Genomic DNA, 27,722 nt, shown 5'->3' with positions numbered 1-27,722 from the left:
GGCAAGCAGGGGGGGGGGGGGTGATAGAGTTGGTATCGAGTCCCGGCTGGTCTGCCTGGTGTACGTCAGATGTGGCTCGGCCTCTCCGGATAACGTCACGGATTGCTCTGGCTTCGCTGGGGAATCTCTGAATTTCTCCTGCATTAAACCTTGTGCAGGAGAGATTCGGAGATTCCCCAGCTGAAGCCAGAGCAATCCGTGACATCACCCGGAGGCGCCGAGCCACATTTGCGACCGGCAAGGAGGTGAACGAGCACACGGAACAGAATGTCTGAGGTACACCTTGAGAAACTCAGAAAAATAAATCACGGCTTTGAAAACTGCCCTGAGTTTCTTTTAGTAAGGTTATATTAAGTGCTCCCTTTGTGGCGCCTGAGACCTTGGACACATTTTCCTTAAAAACTAGCCCCTTATCCGGTCTGACTAGCATCCATGGCCACTACTTGCTACTGGTTTGGCAGTAAGGATCCTACTTGCCAATGTTTCTGGTGTCGCCTACCAATGATTCTAGTCAGTATTTCATTAAATCTCAAGCAGGTTAGAAAATAAGCCAATACACAACAGAAATACAAAACGGCATTACTTGGTCCCCAATCACGTGACAAAACGCACAGCGTGACTGCATCAATGACAGTTAGGCTGGGGCCATAGAAGGGGAAGCAGGGCTGGACCGCGCTGACGCTGAGGCTCGCCTGCTGAAATCTGCGCAATTTCATGCCCATGCAGGCGATCGGAGGCGGGGGGGAGACTGAGGGAGGCGGGGCAGTGACATCGCTGGGCCAATCGCCCGCGACGCACCGACGTCAACGCTGCTCCGCGCTGATTGGATGTTTTCAGCCGACAGCGCTCTGAAAAACAGCTTGGCTGTCGGCTGAAAAATCCAGCGCCTCAGCACGCCTGCGGACGCTCGCGTGAGCCCCCTCTCAAGGCATCCTCATTGAGGATGCTGGGGCTCAGAGTTGAGCGTCCGCACGGCTCAGCGCGGCCTGTCCTTCTATGGACTCGGCCTTAGAATTCCTAGGCGCTGCTCTAGCTCTCTGCTCTCCTGCCATTCACGCAAGGCCCAGAGTGTCTCCTGCTGTCACCGTCGCCTTGTGATATCACCTGCGTCTCCACAGAAACAGCATGAAGACAGCACAGCATTGGCTCTGGAACACAGCAGTGGTAGATAGACCATAATGTAGCATTCGGGACAGTGCCCTCTGAAAGACATCCAAATCTCCTCTTCCCCGACATCGCTGCCCATGGAGGCAAGTTGGTCAGGGCTAGCATAGGCTCTCCTCACCCTCAAGGTACAGAGTGGACTGTCCCGGCCGCACCCTATTCCTCTAGAAGGTACTGTCCCCAAGGCAATGCTGGGAAAGCATGTGTGGGAAATGGACGGCTGGGTAGGGTCAGGGCAGCATGGAGACGGCGCTTTTTGAGATCCCTGCCGCAGCCGGTATGAATGTGTCATAAGGTAGGTAAAATAAATAAATCAAAAGTGTGTGTGCCGAGCACATGCATTTTAAGTGAAACTTATGTCTTTTATCACTGTTGTGTCCAGAAATTGTATTTGTGATTGACGTTGTGTTTTGATTTTTAATTAAAAACATCACCGTGACAGAACGCAAAGAAGTGTGACTTAGAACGCACGTGCTCGGCACACACCCCGTTTTACCTATTTGCACACACACACACACACGAACTGTGAATTCCTGTGTGTCTGTCTGCGCATGCGTGATGCGCTGGAGGCCCGAGGCCCATGACTGTTTCTGCGTCATGACATCACTTCCGTCGCGCGTTTTTGTGACCACAAAGGAAATTTTCCCCATCAAAACCCGGTAGATGACAGCAAAGAAGTTTCACTTCAAAAACAAAAAACCCTCAAGACAAGTGTCCCCTACATCAAGCTAATATGGCACCGGCAAGTAACGAAAGTGGAGACTGGCGACCACAATATCCAGCCCTCAAAAGTCCTACCTCATCTAGGAGTGACAAAAACTTGCACCGACATGGGGAACGTGAGAGGAATACAGGAGTTTTGTGCAATGAAAATAAATAAATCTATTCCACCACTAAAGTTTTAAATATTGAAACAAAAACCTAAAACAATATACTTCAAGGAAATCACCTTTATTTCATTTCATTACACAGCCATAATCCTTTATTAAAAAAAAAGTATGCCGGTGTAGTAAATTTAACAATGAACAAACGGACATTTAGACTTTTTTTTAAATTCTTTGTAATTAAAATAAGTACCTGTAAATGTATTTTATTTCATACTGCACACCCAAAATACAAATGCATGAAAACACCCTTCATACGCACAAACAGTGTACAATCTGACAAAGTTGAAGAACAAAGATTTTCTTTCACTGTATGCAAATATATTTTGAACCAAAGCCGGTCATATTCATCTTAATTACTTTGGTCCCTAAAGGATGTCTGTCCAATACCATTTAAATTCGTAGAAAATGTACGTCGTAATGCAGAATATTCAATTGCAATTCCAATAAAACCTGTATATTTTGTGGAATTTGTATGGCTCATTATTTAAAATAATCTGTGCGATTAAGTAATCCTCATTTTGCTTAAATTAGAACATTTTCAATTAAGTCAATTAACGAGTGAGGTAGGGCGTCCTTTTCTCCAAATGTATTTTAACAAAAATCTCATTAAAAAACAAAAAAAAAACAAAGCGCTATGTTTAAAAGATGGCTTCTTTCAAGGTTTGTGACGTTACATGTTAGGAGCTTGTAGGATACATCCCCTGCACGCGCACAATTATCTTTGTCCACTGTGACATCATCTACTAAAAACAAAAGCCAGCTTTTTTGAGGAGGGGGGGGGGGGTTCAGGTTTGGGATGTTTAAACTAAGACAGAATCTTATTGTAGGCAAGTTTTCAATGTACAGTAGCACAATCCTGAAGCACAATGCAAAGCCGCACACTGCAAGGCTGTAACAAGCCAGCAGCTCACCAATAACACACAGGTAATTGGGTTATCGGAGGCTGCCCGTTTCTCGCGCTGTACATGAAGAAAGGTGGATTCAGATTGTGTATAAGGACACAGGTTAGCTTTCTTTGGTCCAGGCGGGACTCCTTTACAAGGCACTACAGCGCTGTAATATTTATGGTAGAGGGGTTATTGGGCTCTAACTACAGTCTATGTACAATCTGACGCAAGCACGAATTATGCAGAATCAACCTGCATGGTAGTGAGAGACTACAAGAAGCTGCCAGCCACAGTATTTACATTGTTAAACATTGTTATTGATGCGCACTAGTTTAAATAACACTTTTTAGATATCCAGAGATGTAGTGTCTGCTTGCATAGATTTTTGGGGTGATAAAAATTGGCTACAGTGTGCACCCCGCATAGAGATCAACAGATTAGGAGATGCTTACAATAATAATAAAATCAACAAAGTACTGAATATTTTAAGAGTACTTTGCCTTCTGTGCTTTTCCTCAAGAAAAAAACAAAGTTGTATTGCCCCCTGTGGAGCCCACGCTCCTCTCTGAACATACCTTTTGAATTTCTTTGGCCTTGTCTCTCCCCCCCCCATCCCCCCTCTCCCTCTGAACTCCCATACTCCATCATACTTCATTTTCAATTGCTTAAGATTTTAAATGTTATTCATGCAAGCGCGATCGTGCAGGACATGCGAGACGGTCGCACCCAAGCGACCATCGACTTGAACACCAGTTGGGTGCTCTGCTCAGCACCTTAATGCATAACCCCGCTTAACCCAACTTCATGGGACTGGGAATTCAGAACCCGAAACAAAATCCCTATTGGCGGATGCCAGAGTGATGTCTTTATATGGACGGTTTGTAGTCACAGTTTAAAATGTAGTTATTAAAAGTAGCAATATTCCCCACCTTAGATAAGCAGTTTTTTTATTTATTTATTTAACTTGATGGTGCTCAACTCCAGTCCTCAACCCCCCCCCCCCCAAACAGGTCAGGTTTTCAGGATATCCCTGCTTCAACTCAGATTCTTCGACTGCACCTCTGATTGAGCCATCTGTGCTGAAGCAGGGATATCCTAAAAACCTGACCTGTTAGGGGGGCTTGAGGACTGGGTTGAGCACTCCTGCCGTGGAGCATTCATAGATTGGCTAACTGGAAATGATGTGCTCCGGACATTTTGATTATCAGAGCAAAGTGAATTGTGCACGGCCGAGGATAACCAGGATGTGACAAATCAGGGTTTCTGCTCCAGAAGACACACAGGTTCGGGTAAGATTTAAAAACAAAAAAATCCTAGAAGGAGCCTGCAACTTTGAATGCTTCACAAATCAAAACCAGTTCCAAAAGCACAGAGACTAATACGGAATTTAAATATATGGTTGATCTTTATGGAAATAATGATACGTTTGAGCTTACACCTTCCCAGTTCCTCCTGGGCTGCACGGAGTAAGATACACGGGGGGTCTTCTACAGCACTTGACGGATTAATAAAAGAAACTACAATAAAGATCAAAAAGGAAATAGAACTGCAAAAGACTTGAAAGAAAAAAAAAAAAAAAAGACATACATTTTTGCTAAAAATATCAAAGAAACATGTTATGGCTAAAATCCCAGGGGAGCTGCAGGAGGGGGTTTTTTTTTTGTTGTAGATTTTTGATTCATTACATTACAAAAATAAAAATGGATGCCGTTTTCTTTTTATGCATACAACATGGGGGGGTTTGTACATTGGGTATTAAAGTGCATGTTAGAGCGTGGCGAGGAGCACAAGTCTGATTTCTCATACCAGGCTGAAGCCCTCGTAATGGTCAATAGCCTGGGTGAGTCTGACCCGGAGGTTCTCTTTGCTGCTGTACTTGGGCAGGTCCAGCAGGTTGTAGCAGGTGTGAGCCACGGGCAGGTGGTCCTCGCCACTAGACGTGGGCTGGATGATGAGATGCAGGCTTGACATGCCGTAGATGGGGATGCGGTCGCTGCCAGTGAGGAACACTGTAAGGAAGAGATAGAGATGTATAGGTGTAATGTACGGCAGTTACCAAGATTATTCAGGGGTTATTTTTTTTTTGTAGGGGTAATAGATGCTGGAGCCCTAAGCAAAGTAAAATGAATGTATAAATCTACAATAAAACAATTCCGTTTGAAATAAATGGGTGGTAAAAAAAAAAAATCTACCTACTCTGACCGTATCACAGCCCCATTGTCATAATCACTATATGGAGTATTTTGTTGATCCCTATATAATTTTTTTTTAAAAATAAATAAATCATACATGTACCGCAACCCAGAACTCTCGAATTTCCTCGTACAAATAGCACCGATAATCCAGAAGCTTTTACAATTTAAAAGTTCAAGGGAAAAAAAATAAATAAGCTAGGATTGGCCCCTCACCCCCATAAAATAACTTCTGAAAGACTGAGCTATTACCATGTTCTCTACCACAAACGGGCTTTTATCAGTGCTCACTAGAAATTCAAAATGGCGTATGTATCCTTTTATCTTGGGCCAGTATACGCAGCGCTTTACAACAGTCCAAGGTGAATAAAAATACAAAACAATGGGGGTAAGCAGGGAAAGTAAATGACATCATAGGGCATAGGGAGGCCCTGCCCCGAAACGCTCACCACCCAAGTGAAATGCTGGCTCAGAAGGGGCCACTCATTATCATCATCTGAATGTTTTTATTTTTAGCATATTGCAGCGGTTAGGACCAGTTACCAATGTGGCAAATAATATCGGTTTACTGTAGCATTACTAGGTACTCCTTATATAAAACATTCAAAACACAGTTTATATACAGCTGTAGCCAGACTAAGGTTTCTTGCTTTGGCTCTGGGGAAGGTGAGAGCTGGGTGCAATCTATTGTCACTTAGGGGCTGCCCGCGGCTTTTCTTCCCGCTGAGAGGAAACGATGCAGGCGGGTTCCTGCCGCGTTCCCTAGTAGCGGGGAAAGCAAGTCTGGCTATATCTGCCGGCTTAGCCTTGGCTCACACACACTGGACCGGGGCCCGCCTGGTCCCGACTTTGAGCACAGAGCCCTGAGTATCACTGTCGCTCAGACTGTTAACCATGGGTATCTAGCCTGTGTCAGGGACAGTCTCCCATACCTTGGCTGCAGACCATACCGTTTCACTGCACAAGGCATTACTGCACAGAGGCCGTCTCCTGCCTTGAGAGGACATACACTACTATTATTAACCATACCTAGGTATCCAGAGCCCCAACAACAGAACCAGATATCAAAGGGTTAATTATCCAATGCTAAATAACCGCAGCAGTCATCCAATAGGATTTCTAAGATAATCCTCACAGACCCCGATAGAAACTCAGGGAGCTACGAGTCCAATTTTAATCTGGTCTGTAACTGTTACATACGCCCATAATATAGATCTTCTCTAACTGTGCATGCAATGCCTTGTATATAATGTATACCCCATTCACTTATGTAACTATGTATTGTAACCATGTATTATTTGTCATTTTAACTCCTATGCCCAGGACATACTTGAAAACGAGAGGTAACTCTCAATGTATTACTTCCTGGTAAAATATTTTATAAATAAATACTATTGGTGCACACTAGAATTGAAGTAAAAAAGTATGGTGTTATAGACCGTACTCCAGATGTAAAGAGAAAATGGAAAATAAAGTATGTACAGATGCAGCCACGCGTATTGGAATTCTTGCCTGGGAGAATTCTGGGGCAGTCTCACAGTAAATGCCTCAACATTGCTGCAATATTGTCTGAACATTGCCTCAACATTTCTGTGAGATTCTTAATGGCCCATCGGATTAACACAGCAGGGGTCCCTGCACTCCCATTTAGTTTGAATGGTACTGCAGGGACCCCCCACTGTGTTAATCCGATGGGCCATTATGAATCTCACAGAAATGTTGAGGCAATGTTCAGACAATGTTGCAGCAATGTTGAGGCATTTACTGTGAGACTGCCCCAGAATCTCCCAGGTAAGTGTTCTAATACTGGTGGCTGCATCTGTAAGGAGCAAGGGAACTAAGGGAGGGACCCTGAGCCTTCCCAGTACTCAAAAGTAGTCAATGATATTTCAACACTAAATTGTATCAAAAAAATGAATTGTATTGAAAACGAAACAATTTAAGAATATATATATATTTTACACTTTTAGTTGTGCTACTAACTCACATTTCCACACCCACCCACACCATTTAGATCCACTCCCACTCCACACACACACCTTTTGTAAAGCACTGTATATACTGTGGGCTCTCCATTCATGTTAATTCACACTGATACACATACACACTCTTTCATCACTTGCTTTCAGGAACCTTTTGACACCTCCAGCCATAAAACACATCCACACCGGGGGAAGGACCAGCACAGATAACATTCCAATAGACACTGTTTATAGTATAGCTTTTGCTTGCTTCATTGTAACATCGCCGGAAGAAGAGATCAGTGTATCTCGAAAGCTCGCACAAATAAAAGCATTTTGTTAGCCACAGAACGGTATCATCTATTTATTTTTTGATTATTGAAGCTCGGCTAACACCTCATATATAATATATATATATATGAAAAAAACAAAACAGAGAGCGCATGCCCCATAGTGTGATACTGTAACATTTAATGTAGGGAAGGATGGGTGGAGGCATTAAAAAAACTCACAATGTACAAGATAAAATTAGGCAGTATGTGATTAATAATCACCACCAGTCAGGTCCAGAAACCGCAGCAAATAGGGAGTCCACGAACAACAGGAATCAGTCTCCCAAACAGCGCTGTCTCTCCGGTTCACTCAAAATCCTCCAGAACAGTCTGGTATCAGAGTTGGTCTTCATATAATTCCATGTGCTCCTCGGCCGTAAAGGATACACACAACGTGATGACGTAGTGTCGCAAGGTACGTCCCTGACACGTTTCGTCGCAACAAATGCAACTACGTGACATTAAATGGAAGGATACCTTTCACTGGGTTACTTGTGACGTATCTTCACTTTACACTTGTATTGAGCACTTGAAAGGTATCCAGGCAATTAGTCACGTTTTAGAATTAGATCCCAATCTGCACACTTCACAAAAGGTTGTTTCTTTTAGCATGCATTAAATTTATGTTGAATCACAATTATTTTCTATTAGGAAACACATATTATTTACAAATCTGTGGTACGGCCATGGGGGCCAAATTTGCCCCTAGTTATGCTAACCTCTACATGGGACTGTGGGAGAGTACCCATGTGTGGGGAGATGCTGTGCTGGGGGCGGGTTTGGTTTTCTATGGCCGTTTCATAGATGATATTCTTATTATTTGGGATGGTGAGAGGGGAATCCTGGAGGGGATTTTGGAGTCCTTCAATGATAACAAGATGGGGTTGAAGTTTACATACAATATACACCCTGATACTATAGTATTTTTTAGATCTAGAGCTATTTGTGGGTCCTCATAATGATATTCACGCAAGAACACATTTCAAAACTGTGGCTGCGAACAGCTACCTACAATATGGTAGCAATCATTTCAAAAAATGGTTAGATAATGTACCCAAAAGTCAGTTCTGCAGATTAAGACGCAACTGTTCAATGGACACAGATTTTTATACCCAGGGTAAAGATCTTTCAGCTAAGTTCCAGGAAAAAGGAAAAAGGCTATGATATGGCAATTGTAAATAAATCATTTTTAGATGCTAGTTTACTGGATCGTGCATCTCTATTGGAAAAATCCAAAAGAAAAATAACGTGTAAAAATGAGGCCCAATCCCAAGGTTCTGTACCTAAATTCATCACACAGTTTAATCAATCTGCTAAACAAATTAAAAGAGTATTCAATGATCATTGGAATATTCTGGTCAGCGATCCAGAAATTGGTCACCTTTTGCCAAAACATGCTCCTGTGATCTTTAGGAAAGCAAGGAGTATTAAAACAATGATTTCTCCTAGCAAATTAAAAAATCAAAGGTAGTTAACAAACTAAGAGTGGATGGTTCCATTGCCATCAGGGTAAAGGGTAATTTTGGATGTGGGAGAGCCAGGTGTTTAACGTGCAAGCACCTGATTAAAACCAATAAATTCAAATCTTATTCGAATGGCACCTCACATGATATAACAGAATACATTAACTGTCTTAGTGAATATGTTATTTATCTGATATCATGTGAGTGCGGCCTACAGTATGTAGGCCGCACATCAAGAGCTCTAAGCACGAGGTTTTTAGAGCATCGAAGAAATATAATAAATGGGTGCCAAACACATAACCTCTCCCGCCATTATTGTAATGAACATTCTAAAGATCCTAGGTCACTACGAGTTATGGGCATTGAATATATTTCCCCTACATTTATGGGTGGAGATCGCTTTAAAAGATTGTGTATGAGGGAGACTTATTGGATGTATATTTTGGATACATTGCACCCAAAGGGACATAATGACCATATTGATATCAGCACCATAGTGTGATCACTCATGGTGGGTGATCCTTCGGAGGTCTGGTTTGAGTGCTTTACAGCATTCCCTCTGAACTATGGTGACTTGTCAGGTCTTTAAATATTTCTCCCCATACTGTCTTTAAAAACAGTTACGCAACCAATTCCATTACAGGTTGCTCCAATCTTTATTGAATCATATTGTGGATGTATTTGTTGAAGTCCGGGACTGGTCTCATTCTATATAGTCACTTCTAGGTCCGTTTCACTACCACACCTGAACAGTTAGTGTATTACATTCATTTACATGATATATACATACACTCACATTTAACACAATTCATATTAACATTTAATTTTATTCAATACTTTACACATATCACTTTATATATATTTTTTATTTTAGTCATTATCATTCATCACATATACACAATTTATTTTTATTTTTATACACTAGTATATACATGCATTTTAGAACCATCATATTTTATAGCACTCTCACATACATATCATTCATAATGAGGATTCTTCTGTCCTTGCTTACCAACAACCTTTGCTGTACCACTACTCCAACTGTAATCCATGGTATTGGTTTATCACTAATGGATTAACAACAGGTATTAATATGTAGGATGGCGGGTTAAACCTCAAACCCGGTTTATATATAATTTGTAACAATTTGTAGCAATTTAATTGCTGACCAATGAAGTTATGGGTTAAATGGGTAGGGTGTTAATATGTTTACATTGTTATCCTTACTCTCCAATTCTTGAGACTTCTTAATTAAATTTTGTAAAACACTGTTACTATGTCTTTAATTCGAATTTAGACATTATGGAGGGAGACCTTTGTGGTTTGGGTCAAAGGGAAGTACCATGTGTCCCTCTTTAGAGGTGCTGTGGGAAGGGGCATTGAGCCCCGAAACGTTGCCCCCTTTTTTCCGCCACATTAATTCCTATATTTGCCTTTTGTTCACCCTTTGTTTTTTTCTCTAAACACCCCCTTATGTTGTTTCCCCTTTGTCCCATTCACCTCCCTCCCCCATGTGCCGATTAGGCTTACATGTATTTATATATAATTTTTCCTAGATATGTGTATTCATGCCGTATCTGTGTGTATATAAATTCTTAAAATGGTTTCATTTTCAAATCATTCATTTTGTTGATACAACTTGGTGTTGAAATATAATTTACTACTTTTATAGTGTGCTGGGAACACCTACCTTTTACATGTACTAGAATTTAAATCAATGCACAAACCTGTGTCTGCAACATAGTATCTTCTGCAGACGTTTGTTGTTGTTGCTGGTTACTAGGGTATCAATGTCACAACCTCAAGCACACCTCTCTGCACACACTGCTGGCAGATGTGGATACATACTGACTTAAATAGCAATTTATTTCTAATTATTTCGCTTGGTTATTGTTAACCCACTACTATCTGAGTATTAACACCTCTGATCTATCTATTACCTACCTTGCTTTGTACGTACCTTACTTTATTTAGAGATGAACTCAAAAAATAAAATATCGTTTTTAATCACAATCATATACATTACAGTCACTTTGGGAATTGAGTGCGGCCATTAGTGGGGAGACTTTTTCAGTCCGTATATTTATTATACTCCCCCGATTGTAGCACCCCCCACGATAGTTGTTGCATGGGCTCTCCCCTCCCCTTTGTGTATGTACATCTGTTTATCAGTAACAAGCTGCCATAGGCCCCATTCCCTACCAGTTTCTTTGTTGGCCGGTGCTAATTTCAGAAGTTTGTAGACCATTTGAACAAAGTTGTCCACACAGAGTTTAGTATACAGGACAACATGACACGATTTGCTGAACTTGGTCAATCCAGAGGGAAATGGTGGGCGCTTGCTCTTCAGAACAAATAGCACCAGCGCTCTCCCATTACATGAAGCGTATGTCCATTATACTGTTTGTGAGAGTAAAGGACAGCCCAAGTGAGCAGTCACAAGCGAAGAGTTATGCAGTAGGTGGCTGGAATGGGGCTTTTATGCTATACTTTGGAAAATATATTCTTACCTTTTTTGGGTTTTACGTGTTTAACAATCAACATGGTTAAAAAAAAAAAATAACAATTCAAAAGAAAAGAATTTTGGATTGGATAGACATATTTTGGCACATTACAACACGTTTATCTGAACAGGCCTTAAGGAGATCCAAGGCTTAGAACCACCGAATGAATCTGGGCTTTGCTCACTGGTTTCCGTTTCCTATGTAAAACTAAATAAAGGTACAAAACAAATATGACATTTGCGTCTCCTGGGCTATAGGGCTACCTACCTGTGAGAGCGAGCATTTACAATTTGTATAATGTCATCAGGCCACTGGACATGACCACTAATGCACTGAAAGCTGGAGAACCACTTACATACACATTTTTACTTACACAGGAACTTCTTCTTCTTCTCCAGTGGGAATTCATGAAACGTGTCCCAGAACATCCTCACTGTTGGGTGCACAGTGGAGTATTCACCTTTGTAGATTGCACCCTGGGGAATAAAATAATTCCAACATCAGAACAAGGAACACACCGACAGCAGATTGCTGATCGCTTGGAGCCGCCGAAGAGAGCAGAACGTTAACCAGCTTGTCCTAAAATATCAATCGTTAGTCCAAATTTAAAAAAAAGGTGTCACCTAATACTGAATTCTTACAGGAATTGTAAACTAAATGCCATGACGGAACCTGGGCTATTTTTGTGGCCAACTCCAGCACCTTTAAGCTCTGCCAATTAATTTATAAAACCTGAATCTCAGACACACAGACACACAGACACACAGACACACAGACACACAGACACACAAAATGAACATATCGGGCCTGTAACTCGGAAAGCAAAGGGCCCCTGGACCTGAAATCAATGCGGTTCAGCTCCAGAGACCCCCTGCTACAATACTGTGTATAAAATAAAACCCCGGCGATCGCCTGTTAGAAGTGCGCAGGGAGAGTGACTGATTCAGTCTCTGACTGCACATCTCTTACATCTCTTACATCTCACATCTCTTACAGACAGGTGAAACCCGGTAGGATTCACATAGCACGATTCTCATTCAAACACAGGGACCGTAGCTGTGTTAATCCGATGGTCCATTACAGCCTGCTGTGGACCATCTCAAAGAGTTTTCGCCGAATTGGCCGGGGTTTTTGTCCCGTGATGTGGTCAACAACCGGCAGTTGTATTGGTAGAAAGAAAAAAAAAAACAACAAGAACCAGTTAGAAAAATAAATAAAAAATAGACTTTATATATGCAGTGCTCCAGATTTGTAAAAAGAAGCGAAGTTGTTTTACCTCTGAAACCCATTGTAAAATAAGATATTTTTCTGTATCCGATACCGACTTGCAATTTCTATAATCTAGAGCCAGCGCCCATTGTCTCTTATGTTACAGGAGGCAGCCTTTTATGTGGGCTTTCCAGAAATAAGAAGGACCTCAGCTTTACTTTTCCCTCCCCCCTTCCACTGGACATCAACATAGAACAGAAAGATGCAAGTCGGGCTACGAACGTCAGGCAGAGAAGCTAGAACACCACCATACTTCTGGAATGGTTACATTTTGCTGCGGTCCTCACCTCTTCTAGCTCTTGCCAGTTATAGTTACTGCTCCCGACCACCATGGCCCGAAGTTCAGATGGCTGAAAAAGTTCCAACACTTTACCACCGCACACTTTAAGGAAGCCACTAGAAAATGCTTCGTACCATTCTTGTACCGACAGATTGAACACATAGTTAACATAGGCATCTACAAACGCCTGCCTGTAGAATAAAAACATAGCAGGGGGTAGAAGAAAGAAGTTAGTAACATGTATATACACATACAGCACCTCTTAGCCAGAGGACTATCCTTTTAAGAAATATAATATTAATTATAATATTAATTAATTAATATAATAATATTAATTATAAAATATATAATATTAGCCAGAGGACTATCCTTTTAAGAAACACACATACTGCTAACTAGTCACATGGCCATCTGGACTAAATGGATCACCTCAAGCCATCTTAAAAAGTTGTCAATGTCTTTAAAATCCTCCTCCCCCCCACCCCAACAATTAAACAAAGGCAAGTCATTGCACCATTTCACTTTAAAGGAGGAGACCCCCTTCAGACAAAAGTGAATCAAGCACGGATTATTTGTCCTCGAAGCCCAATAAAAATGGCCTTTTCCCCATTGGACTCTGATCCATCCCAGGCTTACCGCCTTTAACCTGGGGGACCATCGCTGAGCTCCAGAGGATCCCCAGTTCAGGTAAAAGAAAATAAATTTAAAAAAAGTCAGGACTGCTACTTTGAGGGCAAAAAAAAAAAAAAAAAACTGCATGGGACTGCCCCTTTAGCTGCTTGGTTCCTTCGGATAATATAACTACAAGTTGTAAATAGTGGATTCCTTGGCTCAAATTGTTCATCTATAAAAAGGTGTCAAACATCCAACTACAAACTCATTGTATTGTACAGTATGTCTTTATTTATATAGCACCATTAATGTACATAGCGCTTCACAGCAGTAATATATGTGACAATCATAAATAACAAATAATACAAACAACACAAAGGGGAGAAGTATTACTTCAGACAAAAGTAACATTTAGGAAGAGGAGTCCCTGCTCCGAAGAGCTTACAATCTAATTGGTTGGTAGGAAGAACGTACAGAGCCAGTAGGAGGGCGTTCTGGTAAGTGCGTCTGGAAGGGGCCAAGGTTTATGTATGAGGTGTAAATTATCAAGCATGGAGCTACGCGTATGCTTCCTTAAGCAGGTCTGTTGAGGTAGGTCTTACATGGGGAGAGAGAGGGTGCTAGTTGGATATTGAGGGGAAGGGCATTCCAGAGGTGTGGGACAGTCAGCGAGAAAGGCTTAAGACATGAGGGCTTTAGATACAAAAAGGGGTAGGTAGAGAGAGAAGACTTCCTTGAGCTGAACGCAAGAGTCGGGATGGTGCATAGCGAGAAATTAGGGCTGAGATGTAAGGAGGGGCAGAAGAGTGTAAAGCTTTAAAAGTGAGGAGAATGCAGTGTGTGATACAGGATTTGATAGGAAGCCAGGAGAGGGATTTCGGCAGGGGAGACGCGGAGACATATTTAGGAAAGAGTAGAGCGATTCTGGCAGCAGCGTTTAGGATAGATTGTAGGGGAGACAGGTGAGAGGCAGGAAGGCCGGACAGCAGGTTACAGTTGTCGAGACGGGAGAGAATGAGGGTCTGTGTCAGAGTTTTAGAAGTCAAGCAACAGAGGAAAGGGCTTATCTTTGTAATATTGTGGAGGAAAAAACGACAGTTTTTTGCTATCTTTTGAATGTGAGAAGAGAATGTGAGAGAGGAGTCAAGTGTCACAACTTCCCTTTCGTTGGTTTTTAAGGTTGGTTGCCGTTATGTTTTAATTGTTAGTGTATTAGTTGATGGAAACAAAATGTATATATATTTCATACAAAGTAATACTGCATCTTAAATGTGCTGATATACTGGCAGATCTGATTTGCAATACAGATTTCAGTGCAGCAGCATCTCCAGCAGTGTTCAATTTACTAGAGCAAACACAGAGACAACGCCCCAACATGTCGGCGTCTAACCTACCTATTGTCTTTGTTCACAGTGATCTGGTCTCCTCCAGGAATTAGGGGTTTCATCTCAGTCAGTCCATAGCTTTCTCTGCATATCTACAAAATAAAAACAAAAACGGAGCACACACACAACATGACATTATTTCAGTAAACATACTTGTAAGCTCTCAACTAACAGCATAAATAAATACACACATGTATATACATATGCGCGCACACACACACACACACACACACACACACACACACACACACACAATAATCCCATGGGTATGCCAAAAATCACAATTTTATTGAAGTACACATATAATAAAAACAAGTGCAAAGGGGAATTAAAATGTCCACTTGGACACCCTTCACAAATCCTCAAGTAAAGTGCATAAATAGTGAGTTGCCTGGACTGGAAGTGGCCAGTGTTACGGAATCATGGATGGAAAGAAATGCTATAATGTGCACCACAAAGCTAAGTCACAACCAGAGATGAATGGCAAAAGGGCTGTGGCAAAAAGTGGCTATATGCACACAAAATGGGAACAGGTACAGGACAAGAGTGTAAATAGACATATGAGAAGGGGAAAGCGTTTGAATAACGTATAGGGAGGGAGGATGGCTGCGTGTGTGAATGGTAGTATCCAACAAAATCAGGAATTACAGCACTGCTATTGAAAAAACTTCCCGTGGATGGGAGGGAGAAAAACCATGAAGCAGAGCCCTGATGTTAAGTAAACAGGGAAAGCTATCCCTTCCCTAGTGGTCGAGAGCAGAAAAACCCCTCACTGAAATAATGTAACAACAAATGCCCATAGGGAAACTTCATTGAAGGTGATGATCAACAAACAAATAGCTGTAGGCTGCCTGACAATGAACGATCCAATATCTCATATAGATGATTCCAAGTCAGCATGAAAAAACAAACAAAAAAAAAAAACTGTGCCACACAGTCCAGACACATGTAGGATAAGCCGGACAGGCACAGATAACAGTCACTGAAACCACAAGTCCATGGAGCCTGGCAAAAATGGGTCCATAAGCACTGAGGGTATAAATACGTGTTTCTCCAACAGGAGAAAGTGAGAGTGTCCAGCAGAAACATCCCACAATCAAAAACAAATAGTTGAAACCGTTCTGTGGCCAACGAAATGCTTTTATTTGTGCGAGCTTTTGAGATACACTGATCTCTTCTTCGGGTGACGTTACAAGAGAATAAGCTTAAAAAAACTTTCGTAAAACAAGGCAACTGGAATGTTATCTGTGGGTGAAGCTTCCCCCTCCCCCTGTAATGTATATAAGTTTATAGTAATGGCGGTTTCTAGGAAATGTACTTTGTTCGGGGAATGGGCGAGTTTGAGGTTGATGGTCGAGTGGAACGTATTGAAGTTCTCATGGAACTGTATGAGGTCCTATTCAACTGAGATCCAAATCAGGAGGATGTCATCGATGTACCGAATACCGAGATTTATGACTTAAGGTGTTAAATGGTCCATGAATGCTTGTGATGTAAAGGAGTGTGTGTATGTGTGTAAATCTTAATTAATAAAACGCCCTCTGTGTATACAGCGCTTTACAAAAGGTGTGTGTGGAGGGAGAGTACATAACAATGTTGTGGATAGGTGTAAAAATATAAGAGGTGGCATTTCTGTTCGTGTGTGGCTACTATGTAGTCCCTATTGGTATATTGGGATAGACTTACATAGTACATTTGTATGTGTAAGAGACAGGTGTGTGTGCATTCACATAGCGCAGTAAGTATAGACATGGCCTTTAGCACTCATGGGAAGAGAGTTCTCGTGTCAGGGTAGTGGCTCATGAAGCTGCCGTCTCGGTTTAGGCCACCGGTGAGTGTCCCGAACAGTTGCATACATTTGTATTCGTGCAACTGTCTCTTTGCGTATGGCCACCTTCAGATCGTTCATCTTATGGCCAGTCAGAGAAATGTTCGCAGACAGGACTGTGTCTTGCTCAGTGTGAGATGCAGATTAATTCCCTTTTTTAGCCCGTCCCGTCTCACCTATGTAGTAGCAGCCTCCTGGGCATTTCATGCACATAAGTTACACGACATTGCTGGAGGAACAGGTAAACCTTCCTTTGATTTTGTACTCCAGATTCCTGTGTAGTATTTATATTGTGCCCGCAGTGTTGAGCATTGCGCAGGTTTTGCATCTTGCGTCCTGGCATGGTCTTGTCCTGCATTCAGTTGTATTGTTGAATACTTTACTCCTCGCCATCATTTCCTTGAGATTATGAGGTTGTCTGTATGATGGTGTTTCAGGGAAGACCTGTTGCAGTCTTGTATCTTCCTGGTGAATGGGTTGTAGTTTCCTGGCGATCTTGCGTAGGGCTTCAAGGTGTGGGTTATATGTGACCACCAAAAGGTACCCTGCCGCTTGTCTCTTTCTTTCTGTATTCAAGGAGATCACTTCTTTGTATTCTGGTGGCTTTGTGGATTTTCTGGTCTACAATTCTGTGGTTGTATCCATGGTTTATGAAATCCAATCTCAAGGTTGTAATCCGCTGGCCTCTGTCTGCTGTGTCGGAGCATATCCGGTTGTATCGTATGGCTTGACTGTAGATGGTTGTATGCTTAGTGTGTGTGGGGTGGAAGCTGTTGTCCCTCAAATAGCTGGCTCTGTCTGTAGGTTTGCGGTATATAGGTCTGTAGTTGGTTGTTCTTTATAGTAATGGCGGTTTCTAGGAAATGCACTTTGTTCTGGGAATGGGCGAGTTTGAGGTTGATGGTCGAGTGGAACGAATTGAAGTTCTCATGGAACTGTATGAGGTCCTATTCATCTGAGATCCAAATCAGGAGGATGTCATCGATGTACCGAAGGTATGTAAGGGGTTTCAAGTGACAGGTGGAAAGAAAATCACTTTCCAGTTTTTCGCAAAATAGATTGGCATACTTTGGCGCCATCCGAGTGCCCATAGAGATCCCGGTTGTCTGGAGGTATGTGTAATTTCCAAAATGTGAAGTAGTTATGGGTCAGGGACCATTTAACACCTTAAGTCAAGGATGAAGTAAATGTCCCAGAGGGTCCAGGAACAGAGCACAGCCACAAATGGAAATGGGGCTTGTTACAATTTACAACTTGTTCCCGAAACGCGTCAAAGTAGTCTCACCCCCCCAATTGTTGTTCAATAAACGATTTTAATCTTTTTGCTGGTTTTGGCCTCCATTTCCATTTGTGGCTGTGCTCCGTTCCTGGACCCTCTGGGACATCTACTTGATTTACCTTGCTGGCGTGATGCACGCACCACACCTGGAAGAGCTGCTACCTCAGTGAGTACCCACCTGTTTACTCCTATTGTCAATGTTTAGGCAGTCTGTTCCTTTGACTAGGCAGGTATGACCCTTATGGTATATATACAGGTCTACCACCTTTTCGGGGACATTTTTTCACTGCTTTATTTACACATTAACTGACAGGAGTTAAGACATACAGGTGCTTATAAGTCTCACGTAGCTTGGATTTTGGCTCTATTTTCCTGTGTGCGATCACCAATTATGGACTATATTTGTTTGGTTACCATGACCTTTACTGAGCCCTGATATTGGGACCAGTTCCCAGGAACTTTAAGTCAAGGATGCATGGGATTTTTTTGGGGTGGGGGGTGCGAGCAGTTGCAGAGGCCCCGCGTTCTTCCCCAAGGCATCGAAATGAAAAGCCGGGGGATTTCGTGAGGCCTCTGCAACTGAACTTACCGAGGTTCAGATGGCTGGTGTGACACGTCGCCATGGCAACATGGCCTCACATGACCCTGCAGGGTCATTTGACACTGGCCTAAGAGGTAAGGGGGGTGCGAGGAGTGAAGGGAGCAGGCAGGGGGGCGCATCTTAAAAAAAGTTTGCGCACCTCTGCCTTAAATCATATATTGCATACTGCACAGGGGGAGGGGGAAGCTTCACCCACATATAACATTCCAGTTGCCTTGTTTTTAAGAAAGTTTTTTGGCTTATTCAATTGTAACACCGCCCAAAGAAGAGATCAGTGTATCTGAAAAGCTGGCACAAAATAAAAGCATTTTGTTAGCCACAGAACGGTATAGACTATTTGTTTTTGATTATTAAGCTCGGCTAACACGGTAAACACACACACACACACACACACGATCAGTATTAAAAATATAACAAATTGTGTAGCTTCATAGAAGCCAATGTTTATCCAGTACCCCCGTGGGGGAGGGATTTGTCATTTTACTTAATTGGTGTGTATTGTACAATTATTATTTTTGTCTATTGTGTCATTTTTACGGTGTTTGGTCATTATATGTGTTACCACTTGACAATATATTAAATTTGTTATATTTTTAATACTGATCCCTGGTGCGCTGTGTGCATTCTTTTCTCTTGTAGATCCTTTTGGGGGATCTCAATTTAGCAGTGTTTGGGGAGCTGCTCCAGCATATACAGCTGCAAAGGGGCATTTCAAAGTTCAAAAATCATAGGACAGCACGAGCACGGATACACACACACACACACACACACACACAATATAAAAGGTAAGGGTCGAGAGTGGGGAGGCGCGAGACGCTGAGGAGAGCAGGCAGGGGTGCGCACCCCTGCAGTAACCTATTGAATATTGCTAATCCTGGACTAAGAATTCAGAACACTGGCGCAGCTTGTACATCATAATGCATTTCAACACTATGCAATACAAGACATTCCCTTACTGTGAAGTTAAGGCAGAAAGTGTCCTCTACATCCTCCCCGGGGTAATCCAGGAGTTGCTGCAGGCTCCTACAGGAAGAATATTAACATGTCAATCACAAGAGTACATGCGGATCTCGCAGACGTTATTAACCCCGTTAACATGACGTAGAGCGTTAAATGCATGCATTATCTTCTCAACCATGGTCTTCAATAGCCCTGCTGTTAAATAATGTGCCAGGGCTAACGCATCGCAGTTATGCTAGATAAATATGTATGCATGTCTAATTGTATTTATATACGCAATTACAATACCGGGAAAACAAAAAAGGACAAAATGGGGATAAGCACAGCAAGTGAACAACATAAGGCAAAGGGACACCCTAAAGCGCTTCCAATATACATAGATTGTAAGTATCACAAGAACAGGAGGAGTAAAAGAGCAAAGTGCATTAACTCCTTGAGCGCCAGAGGGTTCACGGTGCCAGAGTACCATGGACCCTGCAGCCCAGTGTGGTCACGTGACTGTGACGGCCATTTTAGCGGAAACGGAGTAGGAGCTCTCCTTTTCTTACCGGCTAGATCGCGTCGGATGCGATGTTTAAAACATAAAATGGCTGTGCAGTTGTAAAAGGTACAAATATAAGAGAGGCGCGAGTCAAGCATTAACAGGCGAGTAAGGGATAAGAGTTGAGATATATGGAGGTGCAAGGGAGTGTAGAGCCTTATGGGAAAAGAGAATTGTGTCGTTTATACGACTATTAATAGGAAGTCAGCAAAGATTCCAGGAGGTCAGAAAGGTGTCTAGGAGAGCAGGTGAGGATCTAGGAGAGCAGGTGAGGATCCAGGAGAGCAGGTGAGGATCTAGGAGAGAAGGTGAGGACTCAAGCAGCAGCTGTGAGGCAGGGAGGCCAGATAAATGAATGGTCACTTTGCCTTGGAAACAATAAAAGGTGAATGAGGCAGATGAAACAAAATGGAGGCAACAATCCTTTAAAAAGGGATAGCACCAAGTGGTAACAAACAGGAAAAAACGAGTATGAGTGACAAACATCTGCAGAAAAATCACATTGCAAAATGATATGTGGGAATTAAAAAATGAAGAAGCAGTCTTAATATCAACATTGGCAATACTGTTAACAAAAAATTAAAAATGAAGTTGATCCTCGGCCATATTGTCTGTTACTTTCACTGATGCCTCATCATCCATGGTTTCCTCAAACACAACTTTTTATGTGAAATAATTGTATTTTTTTGTTGCCTTTTTAAGATCTGAAACTTGTATATTATCCCTTGTACCAACAACCACAGCCCCCTCACACCCAACACATTACTGCCAAAATACAAGCATTTACGATAGGAGCGTTCTTAGTCCACATGAATCACATTTTTGGCAAACCATTGTGACTTCCGGAATGAATCGGGAGAACCCCCTGCTTGTTGCACTTTGCTTTCTTATACACTGGTACTAACCATGTTTCACACCAAAGACCCTTGGTCAATACAGAAAGCTTTCGCTGCCTGCAATGCATTAAGGACGCAGGCAGCCTATGAAGCTGACATTCAAACAAATCAGACAAGTACACTTCCGTAATGTTTGATAGAATGCATACTTTTAAATACATTTTGAACCTTACTCTCCATAGTAACCAAATGCGTCGGAGTGGTTTTTACGATGTTTACCTAATTCCTTTTGGTTTAAAAATCTGCCTGTATATATAAATTTACGCACTTATCCCTATGGTTTTGTTTAAGCCAATAGTGCTATTAATGTACCTTCATTAACCAAAACACAACGGGGAACAACAACAATTACCAGATCACAATTAGAATTAAACAGACCTGAATAAAACAGAAAAACTAATTTTTACACAAGCTGCAAATTAATGATTTGTTTTTTTCCTTTGGGGAGGATTTCATCTTTCTATTGAACACCATTACAAGTGTATAAGTTGGACAAAAAATATAATATAAGACGGCAACATTAAAGCTGCATTTTAAGATGCTATTTTGAATGTATTTATTTATTCCATTTAATATGTGCATTAATACAATCTGCACACTGACAAGTGATTAGCTAAGCTGCAGATCGATCTGTTCTCCAGTAATCGATCCCTTTGCTCGGGGTTATATCATTCAGTTATTGCTGCAAAACAGTACCCACAATGCAAAGTTGTGTGTGGAAGATCATGTTACCAGGCAGGCGCAAGGTACAATAGGTGTACTGCTAGAGAGGGCAGGTCTCAAGAGCCAGGGCCTGTCTCAGAAGAGGAAGGGGGTGCGACTTTGTAAATGGTTTCTATAGAAAACAAAAATGCTTGCTACATTAGAATACATTAAAAAAGTCTTTAAAAACGGTTTTAAAATAAAAATAAAAAAATGCTACAAGTATTTTCTCACTACTGCAGAGAGGAGAGAAATGCAGATGCCGGTAAGTCCTTGCGCAGCCTCATTCTGTGGACCCCGAGGACCGCGTTATAACAGAGTTCAGATAGAGAGATATAGAAATATAGAGATAGAGAGATATAGCTTTTTTACATTGGTACTGATTTGTGCTTTTCTGCCCTTTTTCTACTAGATTCTTGAACCCGGATTTTAGTGTATCACTGTATTTTTGTGTAGATTTATAATATTTGTACTTTTTTTTTAATACACTAATCCATGTATTTAGGAATGTGTCTAATTAAATATAATGCCTTCGTTATTTTTCCACTACTTATTTGTACATCCCAATTTGCGATTTGCGATTGTACCTATTTATTGATTGGGGTATTAATAGGTATTGTCAAAAGTAGCGATGTAATAGGGCAGGCCTGCACAACTCCAGTCCTCGAGAGCCGAAAACGGGCAGATTTTCAGTCATACTGAGCCACTAATTGAGCCAGCTGTGCTGAAGTAGGGATATCCTGAAAACCTGGCCTGTTTGTGGCCCTCGAGGACGGGAGTTGTGCAGGCCTGTAATAGAGCATGTGAGATTGCATAGAAATGCAAATTGTTTTTAAAAATGCTGGGTGTGGGCCATAGCCCAATTTTGAGTTCTATGTCCCATACTTATACATTTACATATATTTAGATATATTTAAATTTTTTTTTTAGATTTCAGTATGTTTTGTATTATATTATGGTGTAATTTGTGTTTAATTATCATAAAATGTCGTTTATTTTTCATGGTTAATAGAGTAAAATGTAGGAAGTTTAGTGTGAATGAAATGACCCTTGATTGCAACATCAGGGAGTTTTCTCCCAGCAACCTATCACTCACGGAAGGAGAATACACAAAGCAGGGACAATCCCCGTCCAAGTATACACTGCTAAGGAAGCAAACGTGAGAACCCGGCAGTTAGAGCTGCTGCACGGAATCCCAGGGTTCTGCGCTGTTCAACAGCTGATTGAGGAGGAGAGAGACGGGACAGACTGAGGAACCACGCAAGAGGCGTCGCCTTGGGAGGTCTGACGCAAGCTTAAACATTGTATCCCAGCAGGACAGACTGAACCCTTCCTAGTCTCCTGGAGATCCTTTGTATACAACCCTGCTTGAAAGAACAAGAAGAGTGTGAGTTGTTAAAGATCCGTGTTCTCCTTTATCTCTATAAAAACCTAATTTGATTTGCACTGTTGTGTGTCCTTTTTCTTTCTTCGTTCTTGGTGCCAGAGAAAGAAGATTGAAAGGCAAAGCGGATTCCCTTAGATCCCCTGCGGGAATCTCAGTCCAGGATCCCTCGTCACGGTTTTGTTTCATTATTTCAGTGTTTATCAAATGCAACGCGTGTCATTTTGTTCCCTTTGTATTCACCATTTCACTTAATATCGAATTCTTAGTGCTCCCCTTTTTGTTTTTGTTCTAATCTTTTGTTAACCTCAAGGGGGTGAATTTGGGGCTGTAGTCACTTACGTTCACTATTTATAGTAATTCACATTGCACACTTATTTTAGCACTACACAAAATGCGCCTACATTTTTGCTTCTCCAGTCGCTATGCCGTGGCTTTTAAACTAGTTTTTCTGGCAGGCAGAACGGAAGACGAGGACTCCCCTCCTCTTCCGTTGTTATCAGTGACGGCGCAGTCACATGATCATCAAGTGCCAGGGGAGCTGTGGCACTCTGGCGTTGCGGCACGTAAAGGCTTGAAAATGTCAATACACGACATTGCAAACGTAGGTGCGCACATCAAGTAAATCCCTATGTAAAAAAAGATTTTCACGTTGGCCATTGGAGGGCGCTCTTGTCTACATTTGTACCCAAAGTGGAACAGAACAGTGTGGCGCGGGAAATATAATAGAGTAATGGCAAAGATATAGCGGTTGCATTGTCATCATGGAATTACAACCCGATCTACAGTTCGGTGCTACAGAGTGATTAGCAGCGGGTCTTAAATAATTATAACAAGGTCTTAGCTCAGGGCTGTGTGCAGTTGTTACTTCTTTCACCATCATACGTTTGCACTTACTCTGCGTCAGCACAGGCCCTTCAAACTGTTACTTTTAGGGGTGCTGTAGTGTGGTGCTAGGAGGCATAACCGTTCTAATGCATATTTTAGGCTCTAGATAAGCCTAAATAAGATTCAAAATGTCTGAGGGTTTAGGGGAGGAGTACCTCATTATCAGGCATGCCAAATGCATTAACCTTAGCCCTTTAAATGATTTCCCTTCTCCAGGGTCTTGGTCTATACTCAAGAATATGTAGCATTGCTAAGTAGAACCTGCGTACCAATAGCGCACTAATTGCAGCCATAGCTCCAGAAAATGTTGGAAATGTTGGGTTCCTAAAGTGTAGTCTGATCAGCACCTAATTAAGAAGGTGACAAATTAAGAACAGCTGTTTATCCAACTCTAAATAGGTCTCTAATACAAGACAGGTGCTATTTTAACATGTGGAGAACTTTTGAAATAAAATACGCCCGTGTTTTAACCTTGGCACAACATTATTATGGTTGACTGGAGTGCTTGGACTTTTCCATTTGAATAAATGAAACATTTGCGCATATCAACACTAAAACGACTCCATTTAAACTTCCTCATATATGCACGTGTACATAGAAACTAAAAACGCACAGAGGATTAGTTATTGTTCTCATGATTGATATATACCTTCCTTCCGTTGGCGACAGCTCCTTCAGGTCTTCTAAAGTGGCCGTCACATCCAAAAGTTTCTTATATAGTGCCAATGGGAAGTGCAGATCCACCACCGTGAAGTTGTATATCGCTAAACCACACATGATGCCAATCAGGTGGAACCAGTTGTGTTCTACAAAACACTGCGGAAAGAGTGCAGAACGCAGCAAGGATCAGACATGCACAGAATGAACGTTCACAATTGGAAGCATTATAATACGACTTGACTTAAACCCATGTGTAGCAGTAACTTGTGATTCAGTATACCTGCAAGATTATGTCACCAAACATCAAAGCTATAAAAAAAAGCAGTGAAGATCAAACGGAAGACCAAAATGTTTTAATGTTTATATCCCTTTATAGTCATTACTATTCTTACTACCCATTCCGATAAATATGGGACAAAGTGAGAATGTGGAAGAAGTCACAGCCTTTAAATTCTTCATGGGCAAGCTACCCAGCTACCTGAACAAGCTCCTCATCCCTACCACTTGCAGCACTTATCACCTGAGATCAGACTCCAAAAGACTATTCATGGTCCCAAGGCTCAACAAAGTATCCGGACGTTCCTCCTTCTCCTTCCGTGCACCCCAAAACTGGAACAACCTACCAGAGACTCTCACATCCACCACCAGTTTAAGTTCTTTCAAATCTAAGGCTGTCTCACATTTTAACCTGGTCTGTAACTGTTTCATACGCTCATAATATATATTTTCTTTAACTGTGCATGCAATGTCTTGTATATAATGTATACCCTGTTCATTTATGTAACTGTATTTGTAACAATGTATTATTTGTTTTACTTTGTGCCCCGGACATACTTGAAAACGAGAGGTAACTCTCAATGTATTACTTCCTGGTAAAATATTTTATAAATAAAATTATAGTCCCTAGAAAGACATGAGATTAAGATACATTTTAGAAGCCTAAAAACTTTTGTCGACCTGTACAGCTGAATTCCCTAGTTTTCACCTGGTCAGTAACTCACTAATTGAACTTACTATGTCTGAAAACCAGATTAAATTGGAATCTTGATAGAATGTGAACATTCCATAGATAGGATTCAGAAGTTCTTTGAGAAGCAACAAGAAGAATTCTTTAGTGACTCCTCCGTCATCCACAGCCTCTTCACCGTCGAATATCACCTAGAAGGAAAGATGATGCATTTCAAGATCCCATCTAGTTTCTGAAGCAGTAATGCAGTGGTAAGGCCACTGCTTTTAGTACTAACTTCTTGTGACCAAGGGCTTTATCTCCATGTGTAGATTATATACAGGTCAGGGAAACATGTCTGAAAGACTCTGTGCACAGCACTGCATACATAATGGCACATCAGGTATAAAAATACCATTATGATGTCAAGACGCAAGCCTCCACAGAATACAAAAACAAAGCCTAATGTACGTTAAACATGCATTTTCTATTTTAGTATTTAAATAAAATGACAAAGGTTAGTTTTTAATTGTATGGCACATGAAAAAGGAAGTCAGTTTTGAGGCCCATGGGCTATGCAAATCAGACAATTATAGTATTGTTTTTAAGGAGAACTGAAATAAGAGCGAAACATGGCCTAATTTCCCGTTACCATTTGTGGTAGGACTTGTTTTTTTTTTATAAATACCTTACTACCCTGAGAATTAATACTTTCTAAAATTGTGAATTGAAGCAAAGTTAAGCACTGCAGGACCCAGGAACTCACCTAAAAAGGATTTCAAACTGCAGTGTACATTTTCCCATCATCATTTGATCGCAAGAAGACAGACTACACCCTTTTTTAAATGTAGCAACACGATGAAACAATAGACACGAACACTACGGGATTTGTACAAAATCGAATATCATTTTTTTCTCTCCAAATAACCGAGTCTTGCTTCGATTTCCACAGATATAAAAAAGGAGCCACGTCCCTATGTCACAAACAGATGATTCAGTGGAAAATGCTTGAGTACTTTTTTCTGCCTCAGTACTGCCATGTAAAACACCAAGCAGAGAAGGAGGCAGCTACCACTGTATATTATATGGACATTCACCTTTTGGACGATTTTTATACCCAACTAAAAAAGGTTCACATAAATTTGCATTTCTTTGGGCCACAGTGACAGCCCCCACCGCTTCCTCTGCAATTCCACACTCGGTTCTGTTATCCTGTCTCCAATGCTCCAATGGTTTTGTCTGGCAATGAAGAAGGAGCTGGAGGGGCGGAGACAGTCAGGAGGGTTATAGGATATTTACATTGAGCATGAAGCAGCGCTATGGGAACAGTTACAACAAAAACCCACAGCCAGCCTGAATTTTAATTTTACTAGCACATTACAGCAGGAATGGATGAGGAGATCAGGAACCGCTCGTACCTTCAGAGGCTTCTTCAAGTCTATATCAGAATAAATGCTCAGTTCCCTCAAAGCGTCGGCCACGAGGCTGCTTCTGCGCACGTGCAGCACGAGGAACGGGTTCTTGGCCAGCATGGGTTCCAGAGTGAGCAGCATGAAGACATTCTGCAGGTTCGCTCCGTTGATTGCCACCTGTCACAGGGGGAGGGAGACACATGGAGACTCATTCTGATGCTGTGCTCAAATGACATGTTCACTACTCTTCTTGGCCCTCTCCCCAAATATTACTATTACTTCCTGCCTGAAGCTCATTTTCCTGAAGGAGGTTAAAGAACATCACGGATGGGCAGAGTTAGTCTGCATCTGTAATCAATCAGTAGAGCCGATTTTCATGTTAGATCACAAATAATACACACCAGAAGCTGTGCACCTTGCACGTACATAAACACCCTCACTAACGTAGAAATCTTTTCCTAGGAACCCAATTGTTGATGTTTCTTAGTTTGTTCATCTGCAGCAATAAATACTGTAAATAAATACTTGTAATAATAGTATAACATATGTTCTGTTTATGGAGTCCAATTCTTAATTCAGTACATCAATTGACAGCCGTTTTGATATTTTCAGTACGTGATTTAGCTACAGAATATAAAAAACAAAAAAAGCATGAAATCACAGCCCAATCTGCTAGCGTATCACTGCAC

The 27,722-nt window shown here is 41.6% G+C and overlaps 1 protein-coding gene across 1 annotated transcript in view; it reads right to left on the bottom strand.

The window, feature by feature from the left end:
• Positions 1–2,099: 2,099 nt before the first annotated feature.
• The window catches only part of LOC142463228 (putative E3 ubiquitin-protein ligase HERC3), a 79,304-nt gene continuing 53,681 nt past the window's right edge, over positions 2,100–27,722 (bottom strand). Inside the window, exons 18-25 of the mRNA XM_075565714.1 lie at positions 27,040–27,210; positions 25,690–25,833; positions 24,665–24,831; positions 19,601–19,667; positions 14,946–15,028; positions 12,947–13,130; positions 11,764–11,866; positions 2,100–4,947 (exon numbers count right to left, since the gene is read on the bottom strand). Of these exons, the coding sequence (XP_075421829.1) occupies positions 4,739–4,947; positions 11,764–11,866; positions 12,947–13,130; positions 14,946–15,028; positions 19,601–19,667; positions 24,665–24,831; positions 25,690–25,833; positions 27,040–27,210 (1,128 nt within the window). The 3' untranslated portion in view covers positions 2,100–4,738. The remainder of the gene's footprint in view (positions 4,948–11,763; positions 11,867–12,946; positions 13,131–14,945; positions 15,029–19,600; positions 19,668–24,664; positions 24,832–25,689; positions 25,834–27,039; positions 27,211–27,722) is intronic.

This window comes from Ascaphus truei, chromosome 1 (assembly GCF_040206685.1).
Source record: "Ascaphus truei isolate aAscTru1 chromosome 1, aAscTru1.hap1, whole genome shotgun sequence".
NCBI lineage: Eukaryota > Metazoa > Chordata > Amphibia > Anura > Ascaphidae > Ascaphus > Ascaphus truei.
Note: the sequence above shows the minus strand (reverse complement) of the source record. Positions and strands in the feature narration are given on the sequence as shown.